At 37.3% G+C, this 21,436-nt stretch overlaps 1 protein-coding gene across 2 annotated transcripts; it reads left to right on the plus strand.

Moving 5' to 3' along the window:
- Positions 1–1,156: 1,156 nt before the first annotated feature.
- On the plus strand, positions 1,157–19,682 carry BLOC1S6 (biogenesis of lysosomal organelles complex 1 subunit 6). Of its 2 annotated transcripts, none has more exons than XM_012766719.3 (5): positions 1,157–1,590; positions 6,226–6,367; positions 13,336–13,423; positions 16,289–16,375; positions 17,076–19,682. In XM_012766719.3, the coding sequence occupies exons 1-5, from the start codon at positions 1,560–1,562 to the stop codon at positions 17,193–17,195; spliced, it is 468 nt and encodes a 155-aa protein (XP_012622173.1). In that variant the 5' UTR covers positions 1,157–1,559; the 3' UTR covers positions 17,196–19,682. The 2 variants fall into 2 exon arrangements, with proteins under 2 accessions (XP_012622173.1, XP_012622172.1); XM_012766718.3 differs by having other exon boundaries at positions 1,158–1,386.
- Positions 19,683–21,436: the final 1,754 nt, after the last annotated feature.

Consider the following 21,436-nt stretch of genomic DNA (forward strand, 5'->3'; position numbering starts at 1 on the left):
AAGTGGGGGGCTTACAGGTTATAGGTGGGTTTAAAGACTCTGACTTGTATTTGGTTAAAAAATGAAGCTTCTGTTTCAAGGCTTGGAATGTTTTCAGGGAAGTCTGTTAAACAGAGACAAGCTACCAGACATATATTTATTGTGTAAATTGAGGACTTGCAGGTTTGTCATGAATAGCCTTAGGCCTGTTAATGAGTTACAAGGGATATTTCCAAGAAGCAAAGGGGGCCATGATGAGGAATGTCTGACCTCCCTCATGGCAGGCAATTCAGTTTTAGGGTATCCTCTTAGCCAAGGGAGACCATTCAGTCAGTAGCCAGGAGGAGCCTTAAGATTTTTAATTCACAGTAGTAAGGAGTTGTTTATCTTGAGAGGCCAAAAGAGAAGGGGTGTGAATGCATTGATAAGGGCAATGGGGAGCTGGTACAAGTTTCTGAGGCTTGGATATAAATTTTAATTTTGTTGAAGACAGCTTTGCAGCACAGAAAAGTGTTTGAATAGGCGAAATCAGGAAGCAACATTAAGAGCCACCACATCTACATCGTGAGAGCGTCTAAGGTACGGAAGGCATAGCGGATAGTTTTATTTGGTGTGAGGCTGTCTCTGTCTATTTCCAAGTGTTTTCCATCAAAACTCATGACATCATCCCACAGGATCTCAGCAAGCGCAGCTTCCAGTAATTTGCCTGAATTTGTTCGGTAGATGCTACAACGGAGGCTTTAACTCATTCATTCATCTACATTTAACATGGGGGGTAAAGTAATCATGGCAAAACGAGACTGAGTCTCACAGCCAGCCAACCACCCAAGTTTTTAAAGGTCCAAATCGCAGGGAAAGCGCAGTCTCCGTTCTTAAGGTTCTCCCTTAACACCGAGGCAACACCAAAAAGCTGTGCTGCGACAGGGCTGAAGTCCCGTTTTTCTACCTAGTCCCAGTGGACAAATCCTGACTGTTCGCCTGCGCACAACAAAAACAACGCTCTGCCAGTCTTGGCGACCCAGAGCCCAAACTCACCACCGCCCTCGCCCCAACTCCCACCCATCGGGTCCCAGGGACCCGAACCCGCACAGATGAGTCTACTGACGTGGGTGGGACTTGATCATGACGTCAGCGCGGGACCCCAGCGGCGCTAAAGGGGCGAGCCAACCCTTGACCACGGGACCCGAGTCTGTCGGTTTCCGCCTCCGTCACTTCCGGGTGTGACCGCCGCTTTGGTCCGGCGGAGCGCTGGAGACACTGGGTTCTTCCTTCTTGTATCTGACTGTCCAAACGGTTGTGTCTTCCCTGTTCCCAGCCGGAGGGACATGAGTGTCCCTGGGCCGCCGTCCCCGGATGGGGTCCTCACAAGGCCACCCAATAGTCTGGAGGCCGGGGAGCCGACGCCGGGTATGTGCTGTCTGGCGGGACCGGCGGCCGGGGTTGGGTGCTAGCGGCCGGGACCTGAGTGGGTGGGACTCCGGAGCCACCCTGTGGGAGTTGGCCGCTTGCGGCAGCTGCGGCCCAGTGACTGTGGCCTCGCGCGGAAGTAGGGGACTACGCCGGCCCCCCTGCCTGGAGGAATGGGCGGGAACCAAGTCCCTTGGAAAAGAGGTATACTGGAGTGCAGTTGGAGGCGGTTGATGAAGTCATTCTGAGTTTGTTGACTCAGCACATCGCTGGCTATTTGTCATAGGGTAGTGGTTAGGGACCAATTATTCACCAGAAAGATGATCAGTTTATAATTCAGAGAAGTGATGTATGCGGTATTGACCACTTACTGTGAAATGCTCTGTGACATTGGTGACATTAATTCATCCCTATTTCTCCAGCAGTCTCTCTCAACCCAAGTCCAGGAGCGATTTAAGCCGAAGGCACCCATTGAATGGAATCAATGAACTTGCTATGCATCCAGAACATTACTACTTACGACCATCCTTGAGAGAATTGAGAAAATAGTCATTCAGAGTATTTTCTGTGTCCTGTGGTTCTAATGAGGAACCCTAGAGGAGAAAAGCTACAGGGCTTTGGATCTGCCTTTTCTTTTACCTTCTGTTTCAGAAATACAGGAGTTACCTCAAAATAGTACTCTTACCACTTTCCTGGTCATGCTTTTCCTCAGGGGTCTCCTCTTTACAGCTTTGTGAGTCACGTCTGTAAATATGACTTCCTTGTATATATTTGCAACTTGAGTCCTTCTCCTAACTCTTGCTTGCTCCTCTGTCTGCTTTCTGGATATTTTGACAGGGTGGTTTTGCACTAATCTCACATACAGCATGTACATAAATAAAAACAGATGTCTGAGTCTGTTAATGGTGCCAAGTCACTCCGACTTGAAACTTAGAAGTCACTCTGGACTCTTTCTCTTTTCTTCCACCTCTGTTTAGGGGATTCCACTATACACTTTCCATCTCCTCTTTGTAATTTCACCCTTAAAACAGCAGTTGTAAGGCTAGCCCACTTCCAGTCTCTTATTTCAACACATCTATCTGTCCCACTGCTGTCACATCACTGCTCCAAGGTGAAGCTCCAGTCTTGTCATTTTCCTGTGCTTGGAAGCCTTAAATGACTCCTCACTGCTTACTAACAAAGATTCAGACCTATTAACTTGGTACTCATAGACCCTCATAGGCTGGCCCCATGGTCTTATAGTTCACTATTGCTATGCTAGTATACATACATCCCATGCTCCAGATACCTCCCCCTTCTAGAGCAATCCTATACTGTATGCCCACCTTTCTTCATGCTGCTTCCTTTACTTATGTCATATTCCTTCCTCTCCTGTCAGTTTTCATCTCCATTTGGAAAGCGTCCTCACAGATTGTTGGTGGAAGTGTAAACTGGTGCCATCTCTTAGAGCAATTTTGCAACATCTGTTTAAAAATGCATAAACAGCTGGGTGCGGTGGCTCTCGCCTGTAATCCTAGCACTTTGGGAGGCCGAGGTGGGAGGATTGCTCAATGTCAGGAATTTGAAACTAGCCTGAGCAAGAGCGAGACCCCATCTCTAAAAATAGAAGGAAATGAATTGGCCAACTAAAAATATATAGAAAAAATATTAGCCGGGCATGGGGCACATGCCTGTAGTCCCAGCTACTCTGGAGGCTGAGGCAGGAGGATCGCCTGAGCACAGGAGTTTGAGGTTGCTGTGAGCTAGGCTGACGCCATGGCACTCTAGCCAGGGCAACAAGAGGGAGACTCTGAGTCAAAAAGAAAAATAAAGAAAATGCATAAACACTTTCTCCCAACAGTCTACTTCTAAGAATTTATCCTACAGAAACAGTAACACAAACATGCAAAGATAAGCAAGGAAGCTCACTGCAGTATTGTTTGAATAGCAAAAAGTGAAAATAACCTAAATAACCCATCTATAGGGGACTGGTCGAATTCTGTTCCAACAATGGTCAAGTTCTATTCTGTTAAAAAGAATGTTCAATGTGGACAAGTTTGAGAGCTTAATTTAATTTAAAAAAAGAAAATGTAGTTCTATGTATGTTCATATGGAAAGATATCTAAAGTATGTATTTAAAAAGTTGAAGAATGGTCTGAGTAATATTTCATTTGTGGTAAAGGCAGTGTATGTGTGAATTTGCAGGCACTTTCTACAAGGCTCTGTAAGGAAACTCGAGAGTGACTCCTATTGGAGTTAGGGGGTAAGAAGGAGTATTTTTACTTTTTTGTGCCTTCCTTTGTAGAGTTTTAAGTTTTTACAGTGAGCAACACTTAAAAAGAAAAAGAAATGAAAACTCTATCCATTCTTCAAGCCTCAGCTCTAGTGGCCATACTTCCTTTAGGAATTGTTTCTAGTTATCCCTGGTGAAAGTCATCTCTCTCCCCTGAATTTTCATAATGGTGTCTGTTTCCCTAATGGCACTTCTCATATTCTATGATTCCCCTGTATTGTGGTCTTTCAAGGAAGGGAACTTGCCTTATTTATTGTTGTAACCTCAGAACCTAGTAATATAGACATTCAGCAAATGTTTCTTGTGTGAATAGGCTAAGGACCCTTTCTTCTTTAATCTCCCACAATAAAATATCTTGAACTTAGTAACTAAAGATATAAAAAAAACATGAGTAACGGAGACTTGTCCAATTATTAACCAGAAGATTGGGGAGGGAGAGGAGTGCCTGTGAGTTAAAATGTGTAACATATTATAAGTGAAATGCATTAGTTGTTATTCCTTAAAGTTGAAATATCCTTATGTGAGTGTTTCTGTTTATCTGTAATACTTACGTTTTATTTACTTAAATAAAATTGCTGTTTGTACTGTTATTGTGATCGAGCCTTAAGCAATGGCCTTAGTTGGTAGATATAATTTATTCACTCCGCATCTGATGGTACATCAGTGGCATAATATACTTAAGTGCTCTACTTTTCCCATTATTGTTATTATTATTATTTTTGAGACAGAATCTCACTGTTGCCCAGGCTAGAGTGTCATGGTATCAGCCTAGCTCACAGCAACCTCCAACTCCTGGGCTCAAGTGATCCTCCTGCCTCAGCTTCCTGAGTAGCTGGGACTACAGGCTTGCACCACCATGCTCAGCTGATTTTTTCTATATATATTTTTAGTTGGCCGATCAATTTCTATTTTTTTCGTAGAGACGGGGGTCTTGCTCTTGCTCAGGCTGGTTTCGAACTCCTGACCTTGAGTGATCCTCCTACCTCGGCCTCCCAGGGTGCTAGGATTACAGGCGTGAGCCACTGCGCCCAGCCCCCCTTTATATTTTTATTTTATGTGTGGAGTGCTTCAGTTTCTAGTTAACTCTCATCTTGTTTCAATGTAGCCTTGCCACTTTGGGAAGTTCAGAGTTTATTCATCTGTTTCTCAGGGTTAAAATAAAAATCGTATCAATTTTATTTTGATTTTTTTAAGAAGCTTATTTTGAGTATGAGAGCATGTTGTTTTCCTCAATCTTGTGAAAGTTTAAATCTGTGGCAAAAACCATACCTAGAATGTGCTGTAAGCAGTGTGTTGTGATAAATGTGTTCTATATTGTGATCTCATTTGATGTTACTGATTGTTACCAGACTATGATTGTAGAGAGATATTTCAGAGTTTAATATTTATCAATTTTAGAGTATAATTTTAGTAAATTTAGTAACCATTTTACTTTTTTTCTCATTCTAGATGAATGATTCTAAAATCTTACAAATTATTAATTGAACTCTATTTAGAAATTGTTTTTCACTTTTTTTTGTAGGAATAGTGATTCATCTTAGACATTTTTGAATACCTGGCACAGTGCTTACACTGTTATTATTCAAATGAAAAGGATGGGGGATTGTACCTAGCATCAGGTCTAGGTTTACACACAAGGCAATTATTATACATTATTTTCTATGGTAAATTAAGGTGCTGAATCTTAAGAAAATCTTTCATCTCCTCCCTAACACTTATTAATAATAAAACCCCTTTTATGTGTAAAGCTCTGTGCAAAATAAATGTTGACCTATATTTTTTCCCATAGAAATGAAAACATATATTTAGGCATTACATTTTTGTTTATATAATTTCTACATGCTTTTTTTTCTTTTTTTTTTTTTTTGAGACAGAGTCTCACTTTTTTGTCCAGGCTAGAGTGAGTGCCGTGGCGTCAGCCTAGCTCACAGCAACCTCAAACTCCTAGGCTCGAGCGATCCTTCTGCCTCCGCCTCCCGAGTAGCTGGGACTACAGGCATGAGCACCATGCCCAGCTAATTTTTTATATATATATCAGTTGGCCAATTAATTTCTTTCTATTTATAGTAGAGACGGGGTCTCGCTCTTGCTCAGGCTGGTTTTGAACTCCTGACCTTGAGCAATCCGCCCACCTCGGCCTCCCAAGAGCTAGGATTACAGGCGTGAGCCACCGCGCCCGGCCTTCTACATGCTTTTGAAAGCGAGAATGCTTTAGTTTGTTACCTGTTATCCACTTTTCAGCCTGAGCCTCATTTAATAATGCATTGTAAACAATAAATCCTTTGCCCTGAAAAAAACATACAGAATTTTAAAAGAACATATGTTAATGTTCTCTTACCTTAGGCTTTAGCTTATATTAGTAGCTTAAAAACTCTTTTTGAGTGCTCATAACCCATTTTTTAGAGGAGGCTCAGAAGGTAAAAGAAAAGGGTACCTATAGTTGTGAGAGTGGGTGTGTGTGCTCTCAGCCCCGCTGTGGGCCTTCTTCCTACCTACTACTCCCAATGTCCTTTTAGTACTTATGTCAATTTAAAAGCTTCCTAAATTTGATTTTTGCTTGGAAACAGGTTTAAGTGACACTTCTCCAGATGAAGGGTTAATAGATGACTTGCCTGTAGAAGACAAAGCTGTGGAGCAACTGGCAGAAGGATTGCTTTCTCATTATTTGCCAGATCTGCAGAGATCAAAACAAGCCCTCCAGGAACTCACGTAAGCTAACAAAAAAACAGATATGTGTTCATTTCCTCTCTGGCATGGTCATAATTTACTGTATGATTGTGTACTGTATAATATTTTATAACATTAAATCATAATTGAGTATTTCTGTGTTTTTTTTTGAGACAGAGTCTCGCTTGTTGCTCAGGCTATAGTGAGTGCCATGGCATCAGCCTAGCTCACAGCAACCTCAAACTCCTGGGCTCAAGCAATCCTTCTGCCTCAGCCTCCCGAGTAGCTGGGACTACAGGCATGTGCCACCATGCCCGGCTAATTTTTATATATATATATATTAGTTGGCCAATTAATTTCTTTCTATTTATAGTAGAGACGGGGTCTCGCTCTTGCTCAGGTTTCGAACTCCTGACCTCGAGCAATCCGCCCGCCTCGGCCTCCCAGAGTGCTGGGATTACAGGCGTGAGCCACCGCGCCTGGCCTTCTGTTTCTTTAGTGATAACAAATGGGAGTAGAGCAGTATGTAGTAATGTAAATGTAAAAAGTGAAATGAGTACTCCTACACTGTTTGATCTCTTCTAAAAAGTACCCTGAAATCTTACCTAGATCCTGTGATTAGTTCTGGTGTTTTATTAGGTATTATTGCAGGGTGGGTATACACGTATTTTTTAGTAGAGTTGAAAAATTGCCTCCATAAAAGTCACACTTGTTTTCAATTGCTGGTTCAAATGAGTTGCCAGAGATCCTTAAGTATCTTTTTTCAGATGATTGTTTCATTCCTAGTGATGACTCTATTAGCTAAATAAAGGCTTAGAAGATATGTTAAGAGAGGAACACAGTAAGGTAGAACAGAACCCATAGAATGGGATCAAGATACAAAAATATACACTCTGACTTTATGAGCTCCTATCCAGAGACAACAGACTTAGCTTCTGTCTCTTCCTGGGTCAGGGACTCTGTGAATTACCCAGGCTGGCCTGTCTGTCATTTCTTTCTGTGGTGGTCAGCTTTAAACTGGCTATAAACTGCTGCTGCTCTAAGACCTACACTTTGAAAACTTACTTCAGAGGCCTCTTTTAGGGGAAAAGGAGAGGAATGATCAACAACTATGCCCATTTAGTAATTATTAATAGTGAATGTTATGTTCCTTGGTGTTAAGGTGCTAAATGAATATAAATATAGTACTGAGTTCTAAGACTACATGTACACTACTATAGTTAGGGAGTGGGCAACATTCTCAGTTTTCTGCTAGTTCCAGGTGAGATTTTTTTATCCCTAGCACATGGTATACCTTGTATTTTGATGCCAGTCAATCCTTGTGGCAGAAAAGTCATAAGATTTTATGGGGGAGTTTGGATGAGGTGATAGACCGAAGGAAGGTAAGAAACTTTGCAAGCAAAACTTATCTGGATAATACTTTACTTGTCAGAAGCTAGGCATTAAGGTTTAAGTGCAGAATTTGATGATAATATTGTGTTTTGAATGATTTCACTTATCTTTCTAGGCACCTAGGCAATAATGATAACAATAGTAAAATCAGCTACTATTTACTACTATATATACTAATTGCCCAGCACTTTAACATGTCTCAATCCTCACACCAACCTTATGGAGTATCTAATATTATCCTCATTTACAGTTGATGAAACTGAAGCTCAGAGAGATTAAGTAACTTGAAAAAGATTGCGCAGGTGGTGTGGTAGAATTAACTATTGAATATGATGAATTAGTAGTTATTATATTTCTTGTGTGTTAAGGAAAGGTAAGCAAATTCAGAGAAAGGAAAAGAAATGTTTCCTAATAGCTGCCTCTTTCCTCCACCTCTCCACAAATTGCAATATTTATAAAGACGTAGGTGAAAGAGTTCTGGACCGAGAGGCACCTGGGTTCTAGACCTGGCTCTGCCATCAGACCTTTGGTAAGCCACTTCATCATTGTAGGAACAGAGGCCCCCAGAGGTAAAGGAGAAGGTAGTGGTAGATAGAAGTTAATTTTATTTTGTAGCTAACAATTTTACCCATTGGAAAGGAAGACCAAGAATACAGTTTAGCTCTCTCTATAAGAGTATTCTAAATATTATTTTATCTGTATTTATTATTTTGTTATTATATATTATTATTAATTATTTTATCTGTATTTATTATTTTATTGTATTTATTTATTTATTATCAGCAAGTAAAAAAAGGAGGTTTTTGGATCCAAGCCCCTAAAGCAGCTAGGGAGGTGCAATTGTGAGTGGCCTTTATGGAGCTCCCTTTGAGATAATCCAGGCTTGGACCTCCTAAGGAAATAGGTTTTCTTTCAGAGGATTGTTCCTCGGATACTGCATCAATGCTTCCAAACATTCCCAGCATATTTACCACAGATTATACAAAGCTTCAAGGGAATGGAAGTTCAGTAATCTTTTCTGCCCCACTGTATTTCAGCTAAACAGTCTCTGGAACCTTCTTCAAGAGTGACTAGACTTATGGATCAGGAAAGCACAATTACAGTGTTATTTTAAAGGACACAGATCAGAGTTAGCTAAATGAAGAGACACATAGGGTGAGGTCTAAGGGTTATGAACACAGAGCTTCTTTCTGTGTCATTTTTCAGTGAAATTAGGGCATGTCACCCTCCCAGCACGTCAGTGTGTTCACCAACCAGGAAGCTCTACTGAGCTGTAGTGTCCAGAGTTTTTACTGGGGCTCCATTAGTTAGGCATGACTGATTGAATCATTGGCCATGTAATTAATTGAACTCAAGCTTCAGCCCCCTCCCCTCCCTAGATGTTGGACTGATGTCTCATGGCTCAAATCCCCAACCCTCCTCTAATCACTTGGTTGGTTTCTGGCTTGACCAGCCCTGATCCTGAAGCTGCTGGGGGTGGAGAGGTAGTGCCACCTTGAGTTACCTCATTAGCATAAACTCAAGTATGATCCTAGGAGCTCATGAATAACAAAAACCTCATGGATAACAAAGATACTCCTATCACATGGGAAATTCCAAGGAGCTCATGAATAACAAAGATACTCCTATTACTTGGAAAATTCCAAGGATTTTAGAAGCTCTGTGACAGAAACCTGGGACAAAGATCAGACAAATTCTTTATTATATAACAGATGTTCAGGTCTTTTGCTCATTTTAAAATTGGATTGTTTATTTTCTTATTGTTGAATTTTAAGAGGTTTTTTTTGTATATTTTTGATACAAGTCCTTTATGTGTTTTACAAATGTTTTCTCCAAGTCTGTAGTTCATCTTTTTATTCTCTTAACAGTGTCTTTTGTAGAGTAGAAGTTTTTAATCTTAATAAAATTTTAAATTTAATAAATAAATAAGAAAAAAGTAATCAATTTTTTCTTTCATGAATTGTGCTTTGGTATTGTATCTCATCACCAGACCAAGGTCACCTAGATTTTCTCCTATGTTTTCTTCTAGAAGTTTTAGAGCTTCGCATTTTACATTTAGATCTTTGATCCATTTTAAGTTAATTTTTATGGAGGGTGTAAGGTGTGTGTTTAGGTTTATTTCTTTGCATATGGACATCCAGTTGCTCCAGCATCATTTGTTGAAAAGACTATCCTTTCTCCACTGCATTGCCATTGCTCCTTTGTCAAAGAGAAGTTGACTTATTTGTGTAGGTTTATTTACAGGCTTTCTCTTCTGTCTCATTGATCAATATGCCTGTTCTTTCACCAGTACTATGCTGTTTTGACTTCTGTAGCTTTATACTAAGTTTTGATATTGGGTACTGTAGATCTTCCAACTTCGTTCTGTAGTATTGTGTTGGTTATTCTAGGTCTTTGACTTTCCGTATGAACTTTAGAACAGTTTGTTAATATCTACACAATAACTTGTTGGGGATTTTGATTGGGATTACATTGAATCTTTAGATCAAGTTGGGAAGAATTTATATCTTAAAAAATATTGAGTCTTTTAATCCATATATTTGGAATATCTCTCTATTATTTAGATCTTTGCTTTTTTTTAATTAGAGTTTTCTAGCTCTTGCATATAGATCCTGTACTTATTTTGTTTATTACCAAAGTATTTTACTCTGGAGGGAGAGCAATTATAAATGGTATTGTTTTCTAAATTTCAAATTCATTGCTGGTACATACATGGGAAAGCAACTGACTTTTGTATATTAACCTTGTATCCTGCAACCCTGCTATATTTGCATATTAGTTCCAGGAAGTTTTTTGTTGTTTCTTTGGAAATTTCTACATAGAAAATCATCTGGAAACAAAGACAGTATTATTTCTTCCTCCCCAATCTATATACCTGCTATTTCTTTTTCTTGTCTTATTGCCTTAGTTAGGACTTCCAGTATGATGTTGAATAGGAGTTGAATAGTAATAGTGAGAGGGGACATGCCTTGTTCCTGATCTTAGAGGGAAAGTATGTAGTTTCTCACCATAAGTGTGATGTTAGCTAGGGTTTTTAGGTTTTTCTTATCAAGTTATGAAAGTTCCTCTGTCTTCTTAGTTTGCTGAGAGTGTTTTTAATCAGGAATGGGTGATGGAAAAAGCATTTGTGATGGAAAAAGCATTTGTCAAATGCTTTTTCTGCATTGATTGATACAATTTTTCTTCTTCACTGATGTGGTAGGTTGTATTGATTGATTTTCAAATGTTAAATTAGCTTTACATACTTGTGATAAATACCACTTGATTGTGATGTATAATTCTTTTTATACATTATTGGATTCAATTTGCTAATATTTTGTTGAGGATTTTTTCATCTATGTTCATGAGAGTGATTGGTCTGTAGTCTTCCTTTGTTGTAATGTCTTTATCTGGTTTTGGTTTGGGGGTAATGCTAGCCTCATAGAATGAGTTGTGAAGTGCCCCCTTTGCTTCTGTATAGTCCTCCTTAATCATATGGAGATATGTTCCAAGACCCCCGATGGATGCCTGAAACTGTGGATAGTTCTGAGCCCTATAGAGGTTGAATATCCTTTGTCCAAAGTGCTTGGGACCAGAAGTGTTTCAGATTTTGGATTTTTTCAGATTTTAGAATATTTGCATATACATAATGAGATATCTTGGGGATAGGAGCTAAGCCTAAACATGGAATTCATTAATATTTTATATATACCTTATACGCATAGCCTGAAGATAATTTTATACAATTTTTAATAATTTTGTGCATGAAACAATGTTTTAACTGTGACCCATCACATGAGGACAGGTGTGGAATTTTCCATTTGTGGTATCATTCTGCACTCAAAAAGTCTTAGATTTTTGGATTTGGAATGCTTAACTGATATATACTGTGTTTTTTTTCTATGCTTAACTGGTATATACTGTGTTTTTTTTCTATACTTATATACCATAAGAAATTTAATTTATACATTAGGCACAGTAAGAGATTAACAACAATAACTAATAATAAAATGGAATAATTATAAAAATATACTATAATAAAAGTTATATGAACATAGTCTCTGTTTCTCTCAGGATCTCTTATTGTACTGTACTCACATGTCTTGTGATGATGTGGATGATATTCTGCAGACTGCGGTTGACCAGGATAACCGAAATAAAAAAAAGAGAAACTACATACACATAAGGGGGAACTACTGTATTTTCTGGAGGTGATTGTGGAGAATTTGTATCATTTCTTCCTTAAATATTTAGTAGAAATTACCAGTGAAGCCTGGTCCTGGTAATTTCTTTCTTTGAAAGGTTCTTATTGATTCAATTTGTCTAATATAGGCTGACATAGATTTTCTGTTTCTCCTTATATGAGTTTTGGTAGTTGTGTCTTTCAGGGAATTAGTCCAACTTATCAAATTTGTGAGCATAGAGTTGTTGAAAGTATTCCTTTATTATTATTTAAATGTCATTGGGATCAGTGGTCATGACCACTCTTTGATGCATGATACTAGTGATTTGTGTCTTTTCTCTTTTTTCTTGGTTGGTTTATTTTATCGATCTTTTGAAGAACCAGCTTTTGGTTTCATTGATTTTTTTTTTTTTTCTGTCTATTGTTTTCCAGTTGTAGCAGCCTGTTTTTCTGTCCTGCTTATCGTGGATGGTTGACTTGCTGGGTTTTCCTGTCATCCATTCTGTATTTCACCTTCTCTGGTCTCTAGCCTGAGCTGAAGGGACAAATTTATGACCTGTAGGGTATACTAAACTCAATACTGTATGGTGAAGATGTTGTAATTGCACTTAAGTTTCTTTATTGCTATTTCTTTTTCATCATTGCTTTCTATTTAGCGTAGTTTTGCAAGCAAATCACATATTTTTCTTTGTCGGGTTCTTTAAGGTATTCAATTATGTGATGCTTTAGTGTCACTTATTCTTGTGATCCTGCCATTGATTGATCTCGAAAGGAATATCAGGGAAGTTGGCTTCTCTTCCTCAGTAGGTTTTGAATCAGAATTTTAATGAGGAACAAGTTGTCTGGTTTGACCTTTTAACTTCATAAGTGAAGAAGAGATTTTAGGCCCAGAGAAATAAACTGAATTTCCAAGATCACACATTGGCTATTGGCAGGGGAAAGCTTGCGATGCGATTCTTAGTCCTATGCTTTTTTCATCTTGCTGCTTATTTATCTCTTTTGACTTACTATCCCTTGATACTCCATCTTTCCCAATTCTAATTCTAATCTAATTCTAGTCTTTGCTCCTCATTTCCTTTATGGGAATGTTGTACTTTTAAGATATATAAAACATTGAGTTTCTTGGGCAAAATATTAATAACATAGAAAACTGTATTGGAATATATAGAGTTGCTAAAAATAACAAGTAAATAAGATACTTTTAAATGATTTGATTATTTTAGTTATTAGCATCTGAAATTGAGGCAAGAATAAAAGACACATTTAGTTATCAGAATGTAGCTTTGGAATATTGTTTTGAAAAAGATTATGCTAAACCAAATAAGCTGTGGAGAGTCAATAAATTTCCAAGTTAATTTCTGACTGTTAGCATTAGCCAAGATGAATGTGATTCTTTTTAATGAACCAGCACTTGACAATCTGTGGAATTTATTTTGGCTGTGTGCTTTTGTTTCAGACAGAACCAAGTTGTATTATTAGATACGTTGGAACAAGAGATTTCAAAATTTAAAGAATGTCATTCTATGTTGGATATTAATGCTTTGGTGAGTATGATTTTGTTGGTGTAACCTAATGACATCTTGTATTAGAAATAGTTAGGTTTATCCTCCCAACTTGGTACTTAAATGTATATTTAGGATCTTATTGTCTCATTTTTATTTTTTTATTTTTTTTATTTTATTTTTTATTTTTTTGAGACAGAGTTTCGCTTTGTTGTCCAGGCTAGAGTGAGTGCCGTGGCGTCAGCCTAGCTCACAGCAACCTCAAACTCCTGGGCTCAAGCAATCCTCCTGCCTCAGCCTCCCGAGTAGCTGGGACTACAGGCATGCGCCACCATGCCCGGCTAATTTTTTTATATATATATCAGTTGGCCAATTAATTTCTTTCTATTTATAGTAGAGACGGGGTCTCACTCTTGCTCAGGCTGGTTTTGAACTCCTGACCTTGAGCAATCCGCCCGCCTCGGCCTCCCAAGAGCTAGGATTACAGGCGTGAGCCACAGCGCCCGGCCTCATTTTTAAAGTTTAGAATTTCATGTTAGGAAAAGATGGGAAGAGGATGCAGGCCTAGAGATGTAAGAGAGAAGGGAAAAAATACGTTATTTTCAGACAAAGTAACAGACAAAGAAGAAATGAAGAGATGTGTCAGTAGAAAGATTTGCAATCTTAATGTGGCCACAAGTAAAGTCATAGTCTGATTTTGTAGACACTCTTTGTATCTCTCTAGGCCTTCCAGTTTTCATTTCCTAGATGATAATCAAAGCCACTTTTGGCTGAGAGAAGAAAAGAGAGAAAGACTCCATTCTGCCCCTTCAGATTGAAGTAACAGTTAACAATATTTGCTTGGTTCCCTTGTAGTGGCAGTAGAGAGTGCTTTACTTTCCTAAAATGAAACTGAGAGTCCTTTTTAACAGGAAATCTTGATTTGCTTACTAGAACTTCCATTGTTTTGAATTGTTATCTTTCAAATGTTGAACTTGTAGTAGGAAATTGAACCTATTTATGAGTCTGGAATAGATCTGTTCATAATTAAAGACTTAGAAAAGAGAACTGAAAGGAAGGAAGCTTTGAGGTACTATTTTTTCCTTTAAGGAAAGTACATCTCTCTTTACCAGTTACATGGTTTCTTAAATTACCATTTTATTTAATTGTATGGCATATTCATAATGCTATGATACATTAGCACCATGGGCTGAAATGGACACTTTGAGAGTGATCAGTTATATTTTTCAATATAAATAGTTGAATAGTTGAATTTCATCAGAAGCTCTATTGCTTTTTCGTGAGAGGAACTGATACACTTTATTTTAAGAAACACGGAATTAACAAAAATAAGGAACTTTTCTAAGGAACCTTTCTTTTTCTCTTGAACATTAAGAATAGCTTGGTTTGCATGATTTTGTAGCCATTCATATATATTTCAAAAAATGGAAACTTTCCATTGGACAAAGGTGGCTTTCAAACTTTCCATTGGACAAAGGTGGCTTACTAATGTTTTCCTTTTATAACAGTCAAAAACAAAGTCCATGTTCTCTAGCATTGGACAGAGGCCTGTGATAGTAAACAGAGTCTTCTGCCTAGTAATTCCTGACTTCTTGTGAAGCAGGTGGGCAAGGCTATACTGACCTACTTTTGTGTTCTCCACTGAGTTCATATTGCAGTAAAAGGAATGTTTGTTGAATGAATAAATGAACCAAGCAGATGTAATAACTGTTTCTTCAGTCTAAAGGGCAGAAAGAAGTCTTCCTCTTATTTTCTTCTCTCAGCCAAGAATGGTTTTGATTATCATCTAGGAACCAAAACCATGAAGACCCAGAGAAATATAAAGAGGTTCTGTAAGTTCTAGAGCTCATCAAACTATGACTTTCTTTTTTCTTTTTTTCTTGAGACAGGGTCTTGCTCTGTTGCTGAGGCTAGAGTATAATGGTGTCATCATAGCTCACTGTAACCTCAAACTCCTGGGTTCAAGCAATCCTCTTGCCTTAGCCTCCCAAGTAGCTGGGACTACAGGTGTGCGCCGCCTGGCTAATTTTTCTATTTTTTATAGAGATGAGGTCCTGCTATGTTGCCCAGGTTGGTCTTGAACTCCTGGGCTCAAGCAGTCCTTCCATGCTGGCCTCCCAAAGTGCTAGGATTACAGGTATGAGCCACCATCCCTGGCCCAGACTGTGACTTTGCTTGCAGCCATATAAAGGTTGCAAATCTCTCTACTGATACTTCTCTTATTTCTTCTTTTTCTGTTACTTTGTTCCTTTTCTCTCATACTTCTGTAGGTCTGCATTATCCTCCCGTCTTCTCCTGACATGAAACTTTATTTTAGGCTGCACAGGCTGAGATACAAAGACTGTACTTATAATTCCTTGGGAAGCAAAGTGTCCTCATAGAGGTTGTTCTATTTAGTCTGACTTCAGAAGCCCAAGGGAGTAGAACTGAACTTGTCCACAGTCCTCTCAGGGCTCTCTAGCCACAGCTTGGGTTTTCCTGATGGGCACTTTACTTAAACTGTCCCATGTACCTTGGCTCATTCTCTCTCCCTTGTAAAGGCAGTAGAGAGTGTTTTACTTTTCTTAAATGAAACTGATCACATTATTGGATAGGCTTACTGAAATTTTAGGATTATATTGCATGTTTTTAAAGCAAAATGTTGTCTGTACCCAATTTAATATAAATGTCTATTTTATGTTTAATAACTCTTTTTTGTCAATCTGAACTGAATCAAATGTTTTTAAAATTCTGCTCTTGGCTTAAATGAAAGTTGTATTTTGGAATTAAAATGTGGAGATAATTAAGACTCTAAAAAAATTTGACCAATTTAGGAAGAAGGAACTGTAATATAGGTGTTGACTTATTTATCCATTTTGATATTTCAGTCCATTTTAACTTGACTCTTCATTTTTTTTCCACGTCAAGTTCACTGAGGCTAAACACTATCATGCCAAATTGGTGAATATAAGAAAAGAGATGCTGATGCTTCATGAAAAGACATCAAAATTAAAAGTGAGTTGCAAATTGTTTTATGTTCTTCACAAAAGTAGAAGTTTATTGTTTTTCTTCAGTATTTATTTTTTTGACTTTTTTTTTTTTTTTTTTTTTGAGACAGAGTCTCGCTTGTTGCCCAGGCTAGAGTGAGTGCCGTGGCGTCAGCCTAGCTCACAGCAACCTCAAACTTCTGGGCTCAAGCAATCCTGCTGCCTCAGCCTCCCGAGTAGCTGGGACTACAGGCATGCGCCACCATGCCCGGCTAATATTTTTTTTATATATATATATTAGTTGGCCAATTAATTTCTTTCTATTTATAGTAGAGACGGGGTCTTGCTCTTGCTCAGGCTGGTTATTTTTTTTTTTTGACTTTTTATATACGTCCATATACAGTAGTACACTTCATTTATGATACATTGTTTTCTTTTAAAAATGTCACGTTTTTGAACCCCACTCTGATCTTCCTTATTAGTAGCGGGGCTGGTAGCTCATATTCTCTGGATATTTTCTGCAGTTCTCATTTAATAAGAGCTTAGAGTAACAACTCTTTTTTGAATAAAGGGGACCCTTAAATTACTCCAAATGAATTTAAAAGTTAAATATTAAATTTATTAGTATGTATTGATTACCTTAACTCAAAGCATTATTATTTTTAAATTGGGTCATAACCTGTAACCCTTGATTGTTTTCTTGGTTTTACATTTTTTTTTTGACACAGAAAAGAGCACTTAAACTGCAGCAGAAGAGGCAAAAAGAAGAGTTGGAAAGGGAGCAGCAACGAGAGAAGGAATTTGAAAGAGAAAAGCAGTTAACTGCCAGACCAGCTAAAAGGACATGAAAAGTTGTGTTTGTGTGTTTTCTTTCCCTATCCTGTATTTGGATTAAGATGACCTAAGTGTAGACTGAAGTTGAGGGTAGTGCCTTATACCATGATTGCTGAGTCTCCATGTATTCATTTCAGCCATTCAAAAGCCTTTCTTTCTAAGTAACTTACATAATGTTACTTGGTTTTGATATTTTTATGTAATTTTTTCAACCTTTGTTTAATTTTAAAATTCATTATTTTGGCTTTGAATCATTTATAAACTGGAAAATGATTTGTTACGAGTCTAGATTCTAGTGGTTAAAAATTAGTATAAATTTTTTAGCTTCTTAATGAATGTAGATTTCAAAGTTTCCATTTCGTATTTTTTGAAATGACTTGCCTTTCTGGCAATACAATGCTGATTTTTGGTAATTGCCTTCTCATTGCTTAGTAAAGAAGAAATAACAACTATTTAATCACATATGCCCCTGCAAAAGATGTAGTGTAAGCCTTTGTGAAGAACATAGTGGAAAAGTGCATGCACGAGATATAACAGCACTTTAGACATAATTTAGGTAAGTAAGATGCCAGATAGATTCTACTAACACTGCACTCTCTTTGCTTCTTGGTGGTGGTGTTCTGTAGCTTTTGGGTTCAAAGTAGGTTACATCTGTTCCTAAAGTTTGATGGGGGTGGTGGAACTATCACATACTCAAACGAGCTAATATATTTATAATACTTAGTCATCACACACTGAGAGACGGCTTCTGTGCTTTTAAAAAATTCATAAAGTAGAATGCTATGTACCAACTACCCACCTTATAGATAAATGATAGGAATGGTGGAAAATTAGTAAATAGCTTCACAAAAGAGGCAGCATAATATCTTTAGTGTTTTCTAGAATTTTTTTCCTGATATTTAATGTAGGAACTTACTATGTGAGGAAAATATTATGAAGTTTTAAATTGAGAACATATTATACACTGTTTTAGTATTATTTAATATCTAATTGGTCTCCTACTACATAGGGACTGTACAGAGCCTGTGAAAGTGTATAATTTGAATGTGTATCTTTTATAACTCATATTACATTTTTGGTAAGCTGGAATCACTACCTCTGATCACATATCAGGCTAATGATGGAGAAAGCATTAGATTTGAGTGTTAAGAACTGGTCCATTTAAAGATTTAAATAGTGTGTTAAAAGAGCCTTTTTCTTCTTTAATGAATGAATTATGACTTCACAATTCACTTACTTTGACCTCGTATTTAAGAATTTAAATATATTTTATTTGAAAAGGCTAGGTGTTGCCCTCAAACACTTGGCAAAACTGCTTAAGGCTGAATATATTAGGGCTTGCAGGACAATATCACCTAAGTTGCTGAATGTACTCATTTATAATATATCTGACAAAGGCAGGGCATTGTTTTTCAGGGTGGTTTTGGACCAACTGCAATAGTTGTTTAAAATGCTGGTTCCTGGATACCACTCTCAATTTACTAAAGCACATCTGGATTTTTTGTTTGTTTTTGTTTGTTTTGTTTTTAAAGTTTCCCCCAGTGATTCTGATTTACTTTAAAAGTTGAGAACCACAGGTCTTAGTGGTTTAGGTCAGGGTTTCCCCACACTAAGCTGTATAGTATTATCACCTGGAAACTTCAAAAGAAATGCAGACATTCTGGATTCTTGGTTATAAGTTATGATGTGGAGCCCATGTATTTTTTAAAGAGCTCCCCAGATATGATGTAAGGACCCACTGGTATAGACTATCGAAAGATTTATATTTATAAGCAATGAAATAGTTTAAAAGCTACACAGTACCTCTTAGGCTTAACCTTATGAAATAAATTCTGAACTGCTGCTTTTGATATAGTCAGATTTAAGACTGAACTCTAGCAGGCAGGGAAGAGATATAGAATTCTAGTCAGTTAATTGAACTTTTGTGACCTGTATTAAAATAAATCATGTTTATTGAATGAATGGCAAGGCACATCTACTTTTAGAATTGTATTATTTAAGTTTTGAAGACTTAAAAATTTCATCAAATGAATATATATTAGCATCCATTATTTTAAGGTCAGTTATGAATCTGAAGTAGTTATCTTGGTAATTAAAACCTAAAACTTTAGCTGTATTTCAGTAACATAGAAACATATCTTACTGATTAAACCTGAGTGGAATCCTTACAATTTATCTTATTGTATTTTTGTATAAAATAGTGAATACGTATTTAGGAAGTTTCTGGGTTTTGGCTTAAAAAATTGCCTTTGTTTTGAAACTACATCACATGTATAGTGCACTGAAATGCTGGGAGTTCATTTTGTATTTATTTTGCAGTAAGTGTCATGTAAATATGCAGATGTTGAATGTAATATATTGATAGATTGTGTCCAGAATGAGTTTTTAGGTGGATACAGTTTATAAATATTCCACTCTACATACCCTTATACATTTGTCTGATTTTGAGCTTGTAAAATGAGAACTACTTTTTCATATTTAATAAAAAGGTCTCTGAATTATCTGATGTCATTTATCAAACACCATTCTCTGCACAGCACCATATACTTCCTTTTATGTACATTATTTCAAATATTTTGTGCTTTTGATGTCCTCTCCTATCATCTTCCTCTTAATCTCCATCTATTATGTCACAGAATTATGGATCCACTCATGAAATTCCTTTCAGAAGGGTGATAGTGTGAAAAGATTGTAATTGATAAAACCCAACTTCCCCTCCAGCAATAAGAGTCAGCTGACTTTTTCTCAACAACAACAACAACAACAACAACAACAACAAAAAATACAACTTCATGAAGTTCTTCACTATTCTATGCAAATAAAAATAATAGCTATTCCTTTTAGTGGTTTAGTAGAAAGTGCTTCAAAAGGATCCCTGTGTGTATAGCTATAGGTAATGGAAATTTCCAGCTAATCGAATACTTAGGTCAGGTTTTTAATTTTTTCAACTTTGGAGTTGGACCCCTGAAAGACTTCTGTGGATGACTTTTGGAGGGGACATGAGCTCTCATAAATTTCTAAAAGAATTTTGTGGATGTGTATTTCTCCAAATTGGGTCAAGATTTCATCAGATTCATATAATGAAAGCTTTGTCTGTCTATCTGTGTATCTAAAATACACTCCAAAGTAGCAGTCCCCAACCTTTTTGGCACCAGGGACTGTTTTCATGGAAGACAATTTTTCCATGGTCTGGGGAGGAGGGGATGGTTTGAGGATGATTCAAGCGCATTACATTTCTTGTGCACTTTATTTCTGTTATTATTACATTGTAATATATAATGAAAAAATTATATAACTCACCATAGGTTGGGGACCCCTGCTCCAAAGCAATGATTCTTAATCATTACACCTCCAATCCTCACTGTGCACATATTTCAAGAAGTTACTTAGTTTCTAGATTTTTCTTTTGGATGAAGGTAGTCCTATCTATGTTTGTTCAGATTTATCAGATATTTAAGATTTGTTCTGTTGCTAGTTATTCCTGTTTTAGCTCAGTTTGCATGTATGTGGCCAGATGCCATCTAGTCTTCAGATTAATATTTGAGTAAGACAGGTCTTATTTTCAAAGCCAGTAAGAGAAGTGAGTAGTCACTTCTAATGACTGTAATTTAAAAAGGCGTTAAAGCAAAATTCCAAAGAAACAATGTAAAGGAAGGACAAAGAGAAGATCTTGGGTAAAATTTGGGATAGAGGTGGTTGAGAAAGAGAAAGGGACAGCGTGAGACCAATGTGGAAGGTCAAGGTAATTTATCCTTCATGTACACACCCTGAATAATAGAGGCTTATAAGCATGTAAAGGGTAATAAATTAATAAGATCTACCTAGTCCACTTTTAGGTTAAGTGTAGCAAAAAGTCGCCCACTACTGTTACTTCATTGTAAACTGAAGAAAAGTTTATTGCTGTTAATTCTAGTTTAGACCATAAATATATTCCTAATGGGCTCCAGGAACCGTGCAATGTTCAAATCCTGATAAAGATGGGGCTGAAACTCACTCCAAGAATGTATGGGTAATTTACACTCCTATTTGACTTGACTTTTACTTATTAGAAAAGACATTTAAAAAGTACAAGGGAATACTAAAAAACAAGAACATGTCTATAAACCTGAAGGTTCCTGGCCTCCACTTTGTGCATATAGGGCCTTAGTAACAGTGGTGAGGACTGAGGGCTCTGAAGTCAGACTGCTTTGGTTCATATTCTTACTTGATTTGGGGTGTTAGACAAATTGCGTAAGCCTGGTATTCCTCAGTTTCT

Source organism: Microcebus murinus, chromosome 6, assembly GCF_040939455.1.
Source record: "Microcebus murinus isolate Inina chromosome 6, M.murinus_Inina_mat1.0, whole genome shotgun sequence".
In the NCBI taxonomy this organism is placed as follows: domain Eukaryota; kingdom Metazoa; phylum Chordata; class Mammalia; order Primates; family Cheirogaleidae; genus Microcebus; species Microcebus murinus.